The sequence below is a fragment of the Oreochromis aureus genome, linkage group 14 (genome assembly GCF_013358895.1).
Source record: "Oreochromis aureus strain Israel breed Guangdong linkage group 14, ZZ_aureus, whole genome shotgun sequence".
Classification (NCBI taxonomy): domain Eukaryota; kingdom Metazoa; phylum Chordata; class Actinopteri; order Cichliformes; family Cichlidae; genus Oreochromis; species Oreochromis aureus.
The window spans coordinates 16,952,667-16,967,982 of NC_052955.1; the positions used below are offsets into that span (position 1 = coordinate 16,952,667).

Here is a 15,316-nt window from a genome sequence, read left to right on the forward strand (position 1 = left end):
TCACTTCCATGGTGATGCTATTAAAAGCAACCACACACATTCACACGCACGCGAAAAAAATGGACGATGAGCCTGAAAATGAAGTGAAGAGCATTGAGAGAGGCGATAAAGTGACAGCAGAGAGGGTTCAACACGCTGAACATCACGTCTGGTTCACACACACACACACACGTCATCTGTCTTTTGTCCTGTTGTGATGAGTCTCTCATGTTTGCCACCTTCTTTGTTTTTCCCCTCAACACATATTTTCACCATATTTCTTATTTTTTATGCCACAGTCCGCCCCTTCTTGTGTCCCTGCAGACATATTTCACGGGCAGTAGGTTGGGTCAGGTGGTGACAGTGTTGAGGGGAGGACAGAGAGCAAAAAGAGGCAGGCCTGGAGTGTGTGTGAGTGTGTTTTCTGTTCACTTTCAAAGTGAACAACTAACCAGATTGCCTGCCAGTTGGTGCGTCGTCAGATCTGCAGAAGGACTCACTTTGTTATTTTAATTTTTTTTAAAACTGAATCTTCATCAGATCATTAAACCACTAATGAAGATTTATCCCGAACATATTAATAAACAAAACTCGGTGCCCTCATGCCACCATTTCCTTCAGGATGCAATGGGATAGATCACTTCAGATGATGTAGTCTGATTCAAAGGTGGAAAATCCTGCAGAAATATTACAGTCCTCTACTGAAAAGCAACCCCCCCAAAAAGAAAGAAACTAATAAAAGAACCTATCAATATCAGAGAACCGAGTTACATCTAATAACCACAACATACCAGCCTTGTCACATATCTACTGGGTAGGTTAGCTTAATTTTCCCATGGACCTCGATGTGTTGTGTTGGTTGACGAAGCTTTAAAAGAAATCGAGCTAAGTCAGTTTAATTCTTATGTAGTGTGTGAAGCATGCCTGTGTCTGACTGGAGGGGCTGATCTTGCGGTTTGTTTTGTTTTGGGGTTTGAATATTTAGAGAATATACTTGATTTTGGGGTTCTGTTTAGGGTTCCTTGTTGCTCTAGTGTCTCGAAGGTCAAGTTTTGACTTTGGGTTATTTTTTAATTTTAATTTTGAGCATTAATTTTAGTTCTTTGAGTTCTGGTCCTTGACTTGTGTGCAGACGGTTTAGTTGCCTCAGTGTTTCCCTCTCTGTTACTCCCTCTGTCTCATCCTTCAGTGTTTATGTCCTCCAATATTGTCTGTGTCTTCAGTTTTGATCGTCTCCTCATCCTTCCCATCACCCTCGGGGTAACCTTCATTTTCCTCTCTCTCTTTGCTTCCATCATCCTCTGTCACATCTTCTTACCATCTGCCACACAGACAGACCGCTACAAGAATGAAGCATGCCGGAGTGATATTAGCCTCTTACCCTGCTCACAGCCTCATGTTTTCAACACATCAGAGGTCGAACCAGATCCTCAGTGCACTCCATAATAATTTTAATTAAGGTAATTATTGTGATAATTATGAAAGCCTAAATAAATCGTCCATGCTTATTTTTTAAAAAAAATCAAACTGTAACACTACAATTACAGCACCTCAGCTACAGTAAGTAGGCCTCATGCATTAGATTAAATTAGGTTTGAGATATGTATAATGTGAGATTTAACAAGCATTTTTGGTAAATATGACTCACACTTTGCATCATGAGTCGGGTCAGTAGAATAAATTATTTGTGCAGGTGAGTCAGAGTGTGGGGTGAACTAAACTGTGGCATTAGAGAGTCTCAGCAGCTTTTTTGAATAAGGGCATTTCTCCTTCTTCTAGCTGGTCCCTTTAGGGGCTGCCCTGGTGGATCAATTGCCTCCATCTCACCTTATCCCCAGCATCCTCCTCTGTCACACCACCCTCCTTCACTACATCCACAAATCTCCCAGTTTTCTTCCTGCCTGACAGCTCCATCTTCAACATCCCTCCTCTGCATGTGTCCAAACCATGTCAGCCTTGCTGGTTTACTTCGTCTCCACGCTGCTTGACCTTAGCTGTCCCACTGATGCACTCATTTCTAATTCTGTCCATTCTGGTCACCCTCACTGAAAGTCTTAATGTCTTCAGTTCTGTCTTTTTTGTTAGTGCCACCGCCTCCAAACCTGCATCGACCCTTCTATCCTATCCAGCATGCTGCAATCCTTCTGTCACAATCACCTTGATTACCTCTTTCATAGACTGTCCTTGGCTGTCCATAGACTGGCTTGGATGGTTGACTCCAGGTATTTAAACTCATTTACCTACACTACCTCTACTCCTTGCAGCTTCATTGTTACACCTGTCTCCCTCTCATTAGCACACATGTTTTCTGTTTTGCTTCTACTGACTTTCACGCCTCTTTTCTCCAGTGCATACCTACACCTCTCCAGACTCTCCTCCACCTGGTCCTTACTCTCACCCCAGATTACAATGTCATCTGTAAACATGATAGTCCATGGAGACTCCTGCCTGACTTCATCTGTCACCCTGTCCATCACTACTGTGAACAAGAAGGGGCTCAGAGCTGATCCCTAATGGAAACCCACCTCCACCTTGAACCCATCTGTCATTCCTGCCGCACCTCACCACTGTCTTGTTGTCCTCATACATGTCCTGCGCTACCCTAATATACGTCTCTTCCATGTCTGACTGCCTCACTATTACCAGTTACTCTCTTGGCACACTATCATTTTTTTTCTTTAGATCCACAAAGGCACAAAGCATCTCCTTCTGATCTTCTTTATAATTTTAAATGCTTTCCTTTACCCTTACTAGACCTTATTTGTTATGAACTTCTCTTCAGCTCAGCTTCATGGTCTGTTTGTCTTCTGCGTCCACATGTTACCACACATGGCTACATTTCATTTACAAATTATTACATTTTCCAGATTCCTGCCTGTGTAGTTTTATCTGAAATGAGACGAAGTCATGACCACACAACAGCAACATTCCTCTTTGTTTGAAACTTTATTCATAATCTTCATTTACCAATCAATAGTGCATTCCCAGGCTAGCAGTTCAGTAAAACCAGTGATGGAGGCCTGTTGGATGTCTGAAAGTTGAAAGGGGAAAAAGAGAAAGGCCTCTTGGCAGCGAGGAGAGACAAAAACACAGTTTTAGCCAGGACACCCCAGCTTTGTGTCCTTCAGGTAGGATGGAGGCCTGCAGCTGTGAGGAGCAGCTCTGGTCCAAGTTCCTCAGAGTGTCATCCGCTCCTGTGTTTACTGCTCGTCTCGCTGTTCAGAAACAGAATAGTTGGGTGAACCGTCAGTCGGACGAGGGGGTCAAAGGGCGTTGCACATACTCCGAGCCGTTTCTGTATCCCTCGACGTGAAGGACATCAACAGAAATACCAACAAATACAGACACAGTCACAAAGCAGCTCTGTGAAGGAGCTGTAGTTAAATTCTCTTTTCTATCTCTTGCTTTTCTTTTCTGCTGATAAAGTAATTTAGTGAAGTAAAGCTTTTCACAACCATAAAACTTTCCATTTTTCTTTTTTTTTGTACATTTGTATCATATATTCACAAAAACTACTTTGACATTTGACAAACATTTACCTTAAATGACATCAAAGTAAAAATAGCCAAAATAAAGTAACACAGCCAGTATATTTTTTTAACTTTTCCATCTCTCTTTTTTGTTGTGCTTTTTGTTTGTTTTCAAAGCTACACAGACACAGAGATCCGGCGTCTCCGTCTCCATTTGCACAGACAGCATGTTGTCAGGTTATGCTTACGATAACAGCCTCCGAGTCAGCTTGGTCATTAATCAAGGAAACCAATCAGCTAGAAACAATCCTGTTTTATGTGCAGCTAGGAATCCCTAGATGGTCGTAGTACAGTAGTACAAGTTGAGCAAGAATGACTTAGCACTGCAAGACAAAAACAAGATGGAGGGGTGGGGGCTGGTGCCGTGGAGAGCGGACCACGGGAGGAGACCTATCCTCGAGGGGGCCCCTGGGTGAGGGGACTCGGCCAAGGTAGTTATGGAGATGGCGCCTGCAGGTGCCGTTCCTTGCTGTTGTGGTGATTTATCTCCAAGAGAGAGCATAAAGGAGGAGCAAGGAAAGCTTCTGCATTCAGTGTTTTCATCCTAATTAACCCCAGAGCTGCACGACACCAATACAATTCACATGTTTCAATCGGGGTTTGCAGCAGCGTTGCTGATCGTGGCACTAATTCAGAGATGGAGTCTTAAACAGAACCTTTTGCTTAATCAGACAATTTCCCACAATGTGTGGACAAAAATATGTGGACAGCCTTGCATGTAAATGTTTATATTTCTTATAATTTTGGCATAAATCCTGCACACTTTTTTTTTCCTATGTCGAAGTAGTGCTGTGCTCTGCTGCAAATTCTGGTATCGATCCGATACCAAGTAAATACAGGGCCAGTATTGCAGATACCAATACTGATATCGATAGTTTTAACCTATAAAGGCAGCTTATTTGGGCTAAAGCAGTGTGTTGTGATTTAAGAGATGGATCATCGTCAGTTTGCAAATTGAATATTTTGAAACTGGGTTTGTTGGAGAGCTGGAATGTAAATGTGCTCGTCTCTAAAGCACTTTGGTTCAACTTCTGTTGTTTAAATGTGCTTCAGGCTGTAAATAAAAGATGTGATAGTCAGCATGAAAAGGTTCAGACATTTTTTATAGTGCATGTTTAAGGTGTGTTTTAATGTCCAAAAAATAATTATTTTAACAATTTGTTAGGCTATTTACTGAAAAGGAAAAACAAAGTATCGATCCTATACTGATAACAGCACTGGTATCAATACTTGGATTCATCCGCTCACCTTTGTGTCTATGTGCTTTCTATCTGACATTCACACGCTGATGTGCGGACTAGAGAGCAACTTGGGATTTGCTGTGCCGACTGGAGTAAGCAGGGACTGAACCACTAATTTTTCAATTAGCAGATGACCTGTTGTACGTCCTGAGCCACAGCCATGTTTATGCTTATGTGATCACTTTTGCCTCCGTTCCTCAGAGAGGTTTATATTGTGCACGTCTGATTTGCTTTTTCATGATCTGGTGCACGCTGCTGCTACATTTCTTATTCTACAGCTTGCACAACAACGCAGACCGAGACCTCGCTTTCATCCAACGCCTCGCCGGCTGTGAGCCAGGCCTTGTCGTCGCCCAACATCATTAATGATCTTGTGGCTGAATGGGAGCAAACTCAGGCTGCAGATTAATGCTCAGGTGTCCACACACTTTTTCTAAGTGCAGTGTATGATGATAAATCAGCTCAAAACTTGCTTTTTGCTGCCAATTTAGAGGTGCAGCTGCTTTAGTGGGGCTGATGATGGCCTACTTCTCCCTCCACTGGAGCCTCTCGGTATCACGCCGGTCTCTCCAACGCGTGGTGCCGTCTCTCCAGAGTCCCATTGACACACTTAGGTCCCAATTTACCTCATAGCAGGTCAATGAAATAAATGGGGAAGTGGGGGGGGGGGACCTCTCCCAACGCCGTTATTTGACTTGATTTCCTCCTCAGCCTCTTAAGCAGTGGACTAATCAGTCGTTTTAGTCGAGGCAGAAGGTGACCCTAATTTTTAAGAAGTATTTCATACCTATTCTACTGCTGTGATCACAGTCTGTCGCCACCTTCTGTATTTATAAAGGGCAGAATGGATAAAACAGAGGTATAGGCAAACAGTTGAGTGGCAGCATGCCATGACAGAAAGCAATAGAGCAGATATAATCCCAATCCCAAAACATCTGAAGCAACGCTCGGGAGCCGCATGTTACATGCAGGAGGTGGGCTTGCACATGATAAGGAGGAAACTGAGTTTTCACGGGATATTTTAGGTCATGCTCTCACAAATGATCAATCCAGCCTTCTGCAGAACAGAGCAGGCAGATTTAAGCCTGTGGTAAAGCTATTATAAAAAGCCACATATCAATGATTCAGCTTCACACGTCACAAGATAAGCAGCGTTTGACAGCTTGTAATGGATATCCACAAACCAGATCGTCTGCACTGGTAATGTTGTGTGTTATCTGCCCGGCACAGGTGTTTTAATCTATCAACATACAGTAAACTGTAAGCAGGAGAAATCTCAAATGACTCACTCTAGGTGAAGTGCTCCAAGATGGCAGTCTGCACCATCAGGCCAGATGTGTGTATGTGTGTGTGTGTGTGTGTGTGTGTGTGCATTTTCCCTGCACTAACGCTGCCCAGAGTCTCTGTGGTGGTTTATGGATGTCTGGGAAGCCTCAGCATTAGTGATAAAAGGATAAAAGTGTCTCTCTCTCTCTCTCTCTGCAAAACTTTCTCGTGGATCTCCATCTAGCCAGCGGCAGCTGATGGAAGTCTGATCTCACTGGCTATTTTCCGTTGTGACATCATTAACAGGAGAACAGAGGATGGTGGAATTGATGAGAAAGAGCGAGGGAGCGAAGGAGGGGCTTCGACAGTCTCAACAACAGTAACACGACACACGACCCAGGAGGGGCTTCGGACAACAGATTCAAGACACACCAGTTTGCACGAAAGCACATCAGGCAACGGAATGAACCGCTTGGAGAATTTAGGCTCTTTGCCGCACACACAGATGCTATTAACCACCGATTATTCACTACTGAGTATGACAGCAAATTAAAAAACCCTAATACGGGGTTATAAACACTTGAATTAGCCCTTAAATTCAAAAAACAGTCAAGAAACTGAGATAGATGGGATCTAGGAAAGAAAAATCCAGACAGAAAGGTGATAGATTAAGCACGGAGGCAGGCTTTTTTTTTTCTACGCGTTATATTAGTCCATCTCATAGTCTGGGTAAGTGGCCTGAGTGAGACCTGGTGGGTTAGGATGTACAATCAAATTGGGATGTGGTCTTGACATGTGTCTCACACACACATACACCCCCTCACCGCACCCATTTTTATTCTCCAAACCTGTTTCACACACTTCCACACGCATCCCTGCCCCTCCTCCCGGTGCGGTCGAGCTTCCCGAGATCCCCCAAATTCTCCTCGAGAGTTCAGAATAAAACGGAGAGAAAAAGAGAGCGCGAGAGAGCAGAAACAAAATGCTTTTCATGTTTTTTAAACATCTGCTGAATCACGCAGATGTCTATCTGTCATGTGTATGGGCTGAAGCTCCGTTTTGACTCCACCACAATGATGGGTTTGTATGAGTATATATTACAGCTTCTTCCATGTATTTTGATGATTTTTCTTTTTTGTTTTTTTAAGTTTCCTTGCTGACTGCGTCGAGGGAGAGGAACCACAGCACCTGAGGGAGAAAGAGGGAGAAGAAGAGGGAGAGGAAGAAGGAAGAGGGTGGGTCGCAGACAGCGCTTGATATGTGTTTGTCCGTAACAGGCAGGTGATTGCGTCTCTTCTGTCTGTGTTGCCGTCAGGAGGAGTCAACAGGGGAGAAGGAGGAAGTGGAGAGTGGGAGGTACAACTTTTAGGATGAAAGGTCAGAGGGTTCAGGAGGGGGGAAAGGTCGAAGGTTAGCCCTGGGTCTCCTTGCCGCTCTCTCGTTCCCGTTGTCCACTCTTGCTCATCTTCATCTCTGTCAGCTGGATGTATCGGAGCACGTTGGTGTCTGCAGAGAGAAAATGGAACGACAGGTCATCGGTGGATGATCTGAGCTTTGGCAGCAGAGCAGTCGGTTGCCCCTTTCTTACATAAGTTTAGCAAACTGAGTTAAAAAGACGTGCTACAGCAGAAAGGTAAACAATGTAGAGAAAAGAGTTACAGGCTTCTACTTTAGTCAGCTGTAACTGCTCATCGATGACGAGAAAGAACCCTGACCTCTCACATTTTGACACTTTCCTATTGGATAAAGTTCTCCAAACAATTCAAGTTTATCCAGACTTGACCTTCAACCTTTTGGTCATTTTGTCATATGACACATTTGGCTCAAACTTGGTCATAATTATCATTTTAGGTTAGAGTTCTCTTTGACCTTTGGCCACCAAATTCAAATTACTGGTAATCCCAGATTTATAAGGTGAATTGAAAACTTTCGTGTTCCTGGAATATATGGATTGTGCAAAGGCATAAAAAAGGCTGTTTCCCAAAATGAAAACAATCTATTCCCTCCTAGTTTAGAAAAATATCCTTCCAAATGTATTCACAGCAAAAATTCATACAAAAATCTACTAAAGCTCCTAATGCCATGTGCCCTATAGCTGGCATGTAATGAACACAGAGGTGCACACCTGCATGTGCACACTCACTCTTTGATATTAAAAAAAGGAGCTGCATTTGCTGCCATGCATGTTGCCTCTGTTGCATGTGCTTCTCATACTATGATTTAGTCAAGAAAGTGGCCCCTTTAGCATTTTCCTGAGACAGCATATCTACTTAATTCTTACTGACTCTGGTTACGTTTTGGGGTTTTTATTCTTGGTTAACATGTTTTCTGGTATCTGAAGATCAGCGTCTTGTGTTGGCTTTTATCATTCTCATAACACATGCTAGTTTTGGTTTGTAGCTTTTCTTTTCCTGTTTTATTTTGATAGCGGTCTCTTGTGTTTCTGTCCACCTTCTGAAGTCCTGTGGATTTAGTTTGAGCTGTGAGTCTCCATTTGGGTTTGCTGTGCTGTCCACATGTACTTGAGTATTTCTGGAAAACCTATAGAATCAGGGGAGTGGAAGATTTTCACATGTGGACAAAGAAAAAGATTTCTTTTAATGCCAAAGGTGTGAGACTTTATCTACTTTTCTGATGTCAGACTGTGTGTTGCAATGTCTGTAGACCTACTTTTGTTATCATTCATGTGAAGAAACATATTTTTCAAAATGAAATATGTACGTGTGGACGAAGCCTGTGAACATCTCCGCATGTGTCTTTGCTGTTTAGACTGGTTTCCTGTGGCTTCCTTGAATTTCTTTTGCATCTGGATCCTAAACATTAGACATAAAATGTATTCATAAAACAAATCTGCCAGTCTTCCCTTTCAAATAAACAGACTATAAAACACAATGTGCTGCTTACACACATCACTTATGTACTTTACTTAATTCATTTACACTAAAGTAATTTAATACTGGCTGTCTGCAGTATAATTTATCATGAAAGCATACTGATGTAAAATATGGAGCAGTTTTAATTATTACAAGTCTAGCTGTGCTTTTGACCTTTTTGGAAATGTGCATAGTCAAAGCAAACATGCAAAACAGGAAGTCTTTTAAAGTCTGTACAGTAATACAGGTTTTAGAAATACAGAGAGCATCTTTTTAGTTTCTGCTCAGCACTCTTGGAACAAAAGGCTTTAGTTATCACTCAGTTTGTCACATAACAAATAAAATCTAGCAGGAGAAATGGAAAAATTATGCTTTTTGATTTTTCCTGTCATAAATGTTGATGCTCATATTAAACATGCCTCAAGTTTCAAATCATGAGACAACTGGATGACCTGATAGGCTGCACTAAGGCCAGAGTACATAAATTTAAATATGGAGCTACAGGTGAGCACATTGGTTCACCATCAAAGAAGAGCTTGTACCTCAAGGCTGCTTTGTAAATGTATAAATACATTGGGTCATTCTCACCTGTGGGTTCGCGGTTTTTGGCGTCACGCAGGTAGCGTAGGGCACATTCGTAATCACCCAGGTGATAGAAGGCGATGCCGGCTCGGTACATGGCCTTGAAGTGGTCTCTCTGGTGGCTCAGGACCTTCAGACAGTACTCCTTCACTCTCTCATAGTTTACCAGCTCAGACTGCAACAGACAAGCTGTGGGAAGGAAGACAGGAAATAGTTAGTGGTTCATATACATTTTCTGCCTTAGTTTGTCCAACCAAACACATTTTGTCTCGTTTAGAGAAGATTAAACCACATGTGTGTCCCCCGAGTGAAAAACAAAGACGGGGAGATTTTGCTGACATCTTACTCTGTTTCTTTTAATAGAGCCACAATGAAATTTATCCTGCACACTGCTTCCTCAGGGCGGACTATAAATAGCCGGTTCTAATGTCTCACAGTGTAGAGAAGACACAAAAAGTCGTCCAAGCAGTTTGAGCCCTGGGGCAGGAGAGCAGCATCGCTGAGCTCAACATGCAAAATACAAGAACATGGCGAAAAAAAAATGCACCGATCGCTGCGAGGAAGCTTTCGACTTGTTCCTTTCACTTTTTAGGTGGTTTCTAAATCTTGAGGGCTGCAGGAAAAGAAACGAAGGGCAGAAAGTGAGAGCACTAAATTCAGCAAGCTGAAAACAGCCATAAAGTGGAACGCTTGAGAAAAGGACTATAGTAATCTATCCCACAGATTGCTACAGCAATTCTCTGCAGCTCTGAGATCAGAATAACATCATTAGCAAAGACACACGGACAAAAATCGCACACACATACACACACAGCTTTTAGTCCACCAAAGCTTTTAAACGCCTGCTGATTGCTCAGATATCTGATCACTCAAACAATTCCTCTGGTGGTCACAACCACTCGCGGTTTCACTTCCTCCCCCACCCCATCACTCCTTCCCTCTCTGCCAGTGTCTTAATCTATCTGATGATAGATCAAAAGTGATTTCCTTCTGTCTCTCCTTGTGCTTCCACAGTCACATCTGCCTCAGCACTCCCTCCCTGATCCAGCTCCTTTTTAACCTCCCCATCCTGCCCCTTTCCTCCCAGTTCGCCCTTGAAACGCAGACAGCTCTGTGAATAACATGAGTCAGGGACTGTTAGCCGGGAGGCAGAGTGAGTCAGGAGTAAGTGATGGAGAGAGAGGGGAGGAGGAGATGATGCATGTGTGGGAAGCTGGGGTTAAAGAGTAGAAAAGGTGAGGCCTATGGGAGCCATAGGGCGAGGATTAGGAGGGGGAGCGTGTTAAAAGCAGCCAGTGGCCCTTAAACCACCATTTGTGTGTGAGACAAAAAGCTGAAACCGCTTGAGAGACGTTCAGGGTCTGAGGGTTTTGTGAAATGTGAAGCACTAATGGAGCTCCGTCATTTACACACACACACACACACACCACGTCACCCATCAACAACACAAATTGCAAAACACTAAATAATTCATTTTGGATATCAGGGGACGAAAAAATTCAATAACAATCGATTTGTTTTTGGTATTTAGTGGTTGAAGTTGCACGTGTCTGGTAGGTGCTTTGCAAGCTTGTCCAACCTTAAAGGAAATCCATCTTAACCCCAATGCAAAAACTGAAAAGAAAAATAGCAATTCGAAGACGTTCATCAACTGCTACTACAAGTAGATCGAACTTAAATGACATCCAAGCATTTTGCTTCCTTTTATCCCTGTCCAATGGTATCCTGTTATTTGGAGTTTTATTTAATCAACGCTCAAGAAATAACAGGAAAATGTCTTGATGCATTCTCAATCATCCAGGTAAGTAAATCTCCAACAGTTGATTCTGTTCATCTGGATGTAGCGTTTTCAGTGGGAAGTCACTTGGATAAGTGACAAAACGTTTCTCCCACTGAAAACGCTACATCCAGATGAACAGAATCAACTTTTGGACAACAGGAAAATGTATTTCTGTATTAAAAATGGTAGCGCAGGTTCACTGACCATGATTACCTTAACATGTAGTCACAACCCCAGGCCCAGTGTAACACACAGATCCTTGTCATTCAGATTTATAAAATCAATCCAAGTATATTCTTTCTTTCTTCAACACAGCAAATAGCAGACGTTTTAACTTGTCGTAAGAACACTTTAAACATTAAGGAATTTAATAGAGGATACACTACAGCTTCCTTTAAAATGAGACATTTTTAATGGAGCACACTATAGCACACATTTTTAGTTTAATCTTTCTGGTTTAGCTTCTTTTTAAGGTTTTGCGTTTGTTTAGTCATTTTGTTGGGATTTTTATTTGGGTTTAGCTTATACTTACCTCCCTTACACCATCTTGTTTAATCTTGTCTTCATCAGTGTTAATCATTTCCTGTGCAGTTGCTTCCTGTTTTATTTTGACAGGATAAAAGTCTCCTGCAGGTTGTATTTCATTTTACTTCCTTTGTATCATTTGTCTTGATTAGTTTCAGCTTTCTTGTTCCCCATCTGTTTCGGATTTCCTTGATTACCCTCAGTGTGTCTGTGTGTGTATACATCGTCCGAAACCCTGTTTTTGTCAGAGAGTTTGTTCAACTTTTCTTTTCTTTTGGCAAGTTTTGGATTCTAATCGATATCTTCGTTCCATTAAATAACATTTTTATTCACCAAGTCCTTTATTTCTTTCTTACGTTCTAGCTTTATGATCATTTACTTTACAGTTCCAACCTCTGTTAAAGGAATTTTTTTCCCTGGTGGTTCTCATTTTTGCATGAAACTCATTACAATCACATCTGGGGCAAGATGCACATTGTGTAGGTCCGTCTTCTGGACATTGTGCCGCTGATTTAATGCTGGTTCTCTGTTTAGTTCATTGTTTTGTGGTTTATGTTTTCATTTATTCCAAACTATTATGAGCCTTTAATTCTTGTTATGTTTTTGTTACTGTTTGCATTTGTAGAGTTATTAGTCTCCTCTTCTGTTAATTCCTTTATTCACTTATGTTTATTCTTGTTCTGTCTTTGTGTTTAGTTTTACTTCCCTCCTGTGTCACTGTCTCACTCTCTCCTCTTTAGCCAATAAATAGTATTTTGTTTTTATTTTTTGGTTCTGTGCTCTCTTTGGTTGCAGTTTGCCTTTTGAATGATTCAGCTTGCCCCCTCCCACCCCCTTCTGTGTGATTCCCCTTCCTACATTTAAGTCCTCATTTCATGCACCACAACACATCACATCACATTTTAAAGATGACAGACACCTTTCTTTCACCTCATGACATTGTATTCGACACCACCATTTGGCAATTTTATTTGCTTTCATGTAACCAGGAAGTGAAACTCTTGGACCCACACAAGCACATTAACCTAGCATGTCTTTCAGTGATGGGAACACTTACGCAAGCAATGGGGAGAACATGCAACCACCACACGGCAGAGCTCAGGAGCCTCTTACTGCGAGGCAACAGTGCTAACCAGTGAGCCACCATGCTGCATTGATGAGCTCACATATCACACATGTATCCTGGCATTTTTTACAAGAATTCAAGCTTTGTTATGCACAGCTGCTGCAGAAACCTAAAGATAATCCAGAGTGTCAAAATCCTGCACATTAGAAATGAATGGTGATGATAGACTAGGCTCCATATTAATGCCACGTATAGATATTTTACTGATAAACACGTGTCAGAGCTGAAAATTCAGGAATTGTTTTTTAGTCCCACCAGCACTAAGACTTTTTTCGAGGACGAGGTTCTTCTACAGCGTGAATGTGATCTTATGTCGATTTGACCCAACTACCATGTGTATGTTGCAAGTTTGAGATAAACACTTTCCCCTAGGCCAGAGGTTCCCAAAGTGTGGGGCCCGCCCCCTAGGGGGGGCGCGGTATGAAAAAAAAAAAAAAAAAAAAAGAGCGCTTGGACACTGTGGACAGGTTTTTGACGGGGCTCCCACATAAACGCAAAGCAGGAGATGAAGCATCGCCAAATATGTTTCCAAACCAACTTCCTTCCAAGGCAAAGACAAGAAAATATGGTGAAGCATATCTTCCCTTTGGCTTCACCTGCACAAGTGCCAAGGTAGGTCTCCCCTGCAAAATTAGTTTCCCTGTGTCGGGAGCACGCGCTGGGTTCTCCAAATCACGGACAAACAGGATCCCACATTCTTGATTTTTAGTTTACAAACATTTCTTGTAATGACTAACTACTCCTGACATTTTGGACATGTTAGCTCTTTATGCAGTAAAGTTACAGTGGGATACAAATAATATCAGGCTGATCCTGCCGTAATTTGTTCCCCCTGTTCAAATCGGACAAACAGTATCCCACAGCTGTTTATGTGTTTAAACCCATTTTGCACAGAGAGACATTTTTTGAAAAATGTATTGATAGCAATGTTGAATATTATTACACAGGAGAAAAACAACTACACGTAAAATAATTACACCCTGACGCCTCTGCCTTTCTAAATGCAGGGACAGTAACTGCGTGTGTATATGTAAGCTTGTAAAACCTGAAGATAGATTAACAGTAACAGTATTTCGTCTCTATCTGCCATTCTGCAATTCATCTCATGTAAACAATAACGTGGTGCACAGCGTGACGTGAAAAGAGGCACATACCTTTGACGTTGCGTGACGAACTCTGTAATCCTCGTCCACACGTCAACGCAAAAGAGGAGTTTTAAATAATCTCCGTTTTCGGTGAATCGCAACGCCGTTTACGTGTTGACGAAAGGCCCAAACGCATAGAAACAGCTGCGTTTTCAAAAATACCCGTGTAGGTGTGGACGTAGCGTAAAAGAGTTAGTAGTATATTTTATTACTACCTGTAATTTATTGCCGTTTACTTGTATTTGCTTAATTGTTTACTAAATGTTTGAGGTGTGAAATAAACCGCAATGGAGTTTGTAAACAAAATATGGGTGTGTGTGTTTGGAGGATGTGTTTGTGCGGGGGGGAGGGGTTAGGTGGTGGGGGGGCGCGAACATTTTTCTTGTAAAAAAGGGGGGCCTGGCAAAAAAAGTTTGGGAACCACTGCCCTAGGCACATATGCTTTTCATTCTGGAATGCAAAGTGCAGGAGATGTGCTAATGTCTGTACGGGCTAGCAACTAGCCATGAAATGAATGGAAAATCTCCAGTAGTCCATCTTTCTGTTTTTACTGTTGGTCCTGCCCCAAACACATCTGGCCAATAAGTGGACTGAACACTCTAATGGGGCTTATAGTGATGCATTTTGGTCCACGCAGATCTACAAGCTTACAAACTCATTGGCAAACTCATTTGGACCAGCATAAACAAACTATAGGTGTAAAAAAAAAAACCCACCCTCAGACAACCTGGTGGCACATGTGGATCCTGGGTGGGTTTTGCAGTTTTCCAGCTGTCAGCCAGCTGCTTGAGTTGTATTTCCTGAATAAAAGCCGCCATATACATGAGATAAACTGTAATAATTATCCATGATTAGACACACTCACGTTTACACACACCTTAATAAGACGAAAAACAGAAGAACAACCCTTTTCTTCTTACTAAGACTCATGACTCAGCTTAGAGCAGGGCAGTAGGGTCGAAGCCACTGATCATAAGTCAGCTCAGCTTGTTACAGTGACGGTCACCTTAGAAGCCCTCCACCTCTCCTGCACACCTTTCCAGATGCTCCACCCCTCTGTTTGTTTTTACAACTGTTCAGCTACAGCAAGACTGCTCTCATCCCTCCACCATCCATCCATCACTGCCCTGCAGCTGTGGGCATGAGCTGAGCTTTCAGGGGGATTCAGTTACAGTCCATAATGGCTTAATGGGTGACGCAGTTAGAGTTCACAGGCACTGACACCCTCGTATACACAATCTACACACTTCCAGTGCATGGAGCATTCAC

General features: G+C 42.3%; 1 protein-coding gene across 1 annotated transcript in view; it reads right to left on the minus strand.

The window, feature by feature from the left end:
* Positions 1–4,581: 4,581 nt before the first annotated feature.
* ttc9b (tetratricopeptide repeat domain 9B) overlaps positions 4,582–15,316 on the minus strand; it is a 36,018-nt gene continuing 25,283 nt past the window's right edge. The window contains exons 2-3 of the mRNA XM_031744030.2: positions 9,478–9,660; positions 4,582–7,522 (exon numbers count right to left, since the gene is read on the minus strand). Of these exons, the coding sequence (XP_031599890.2) occupies positions 7,428–7,522; positions 9,478–9,660 (278 nt within the window). The 3' untranslated portion in view covers positions 4,582–7,427. The remainder of the gene's footprint in view (positions 7,523–9,477; positions 9,661–15,316) is intronic.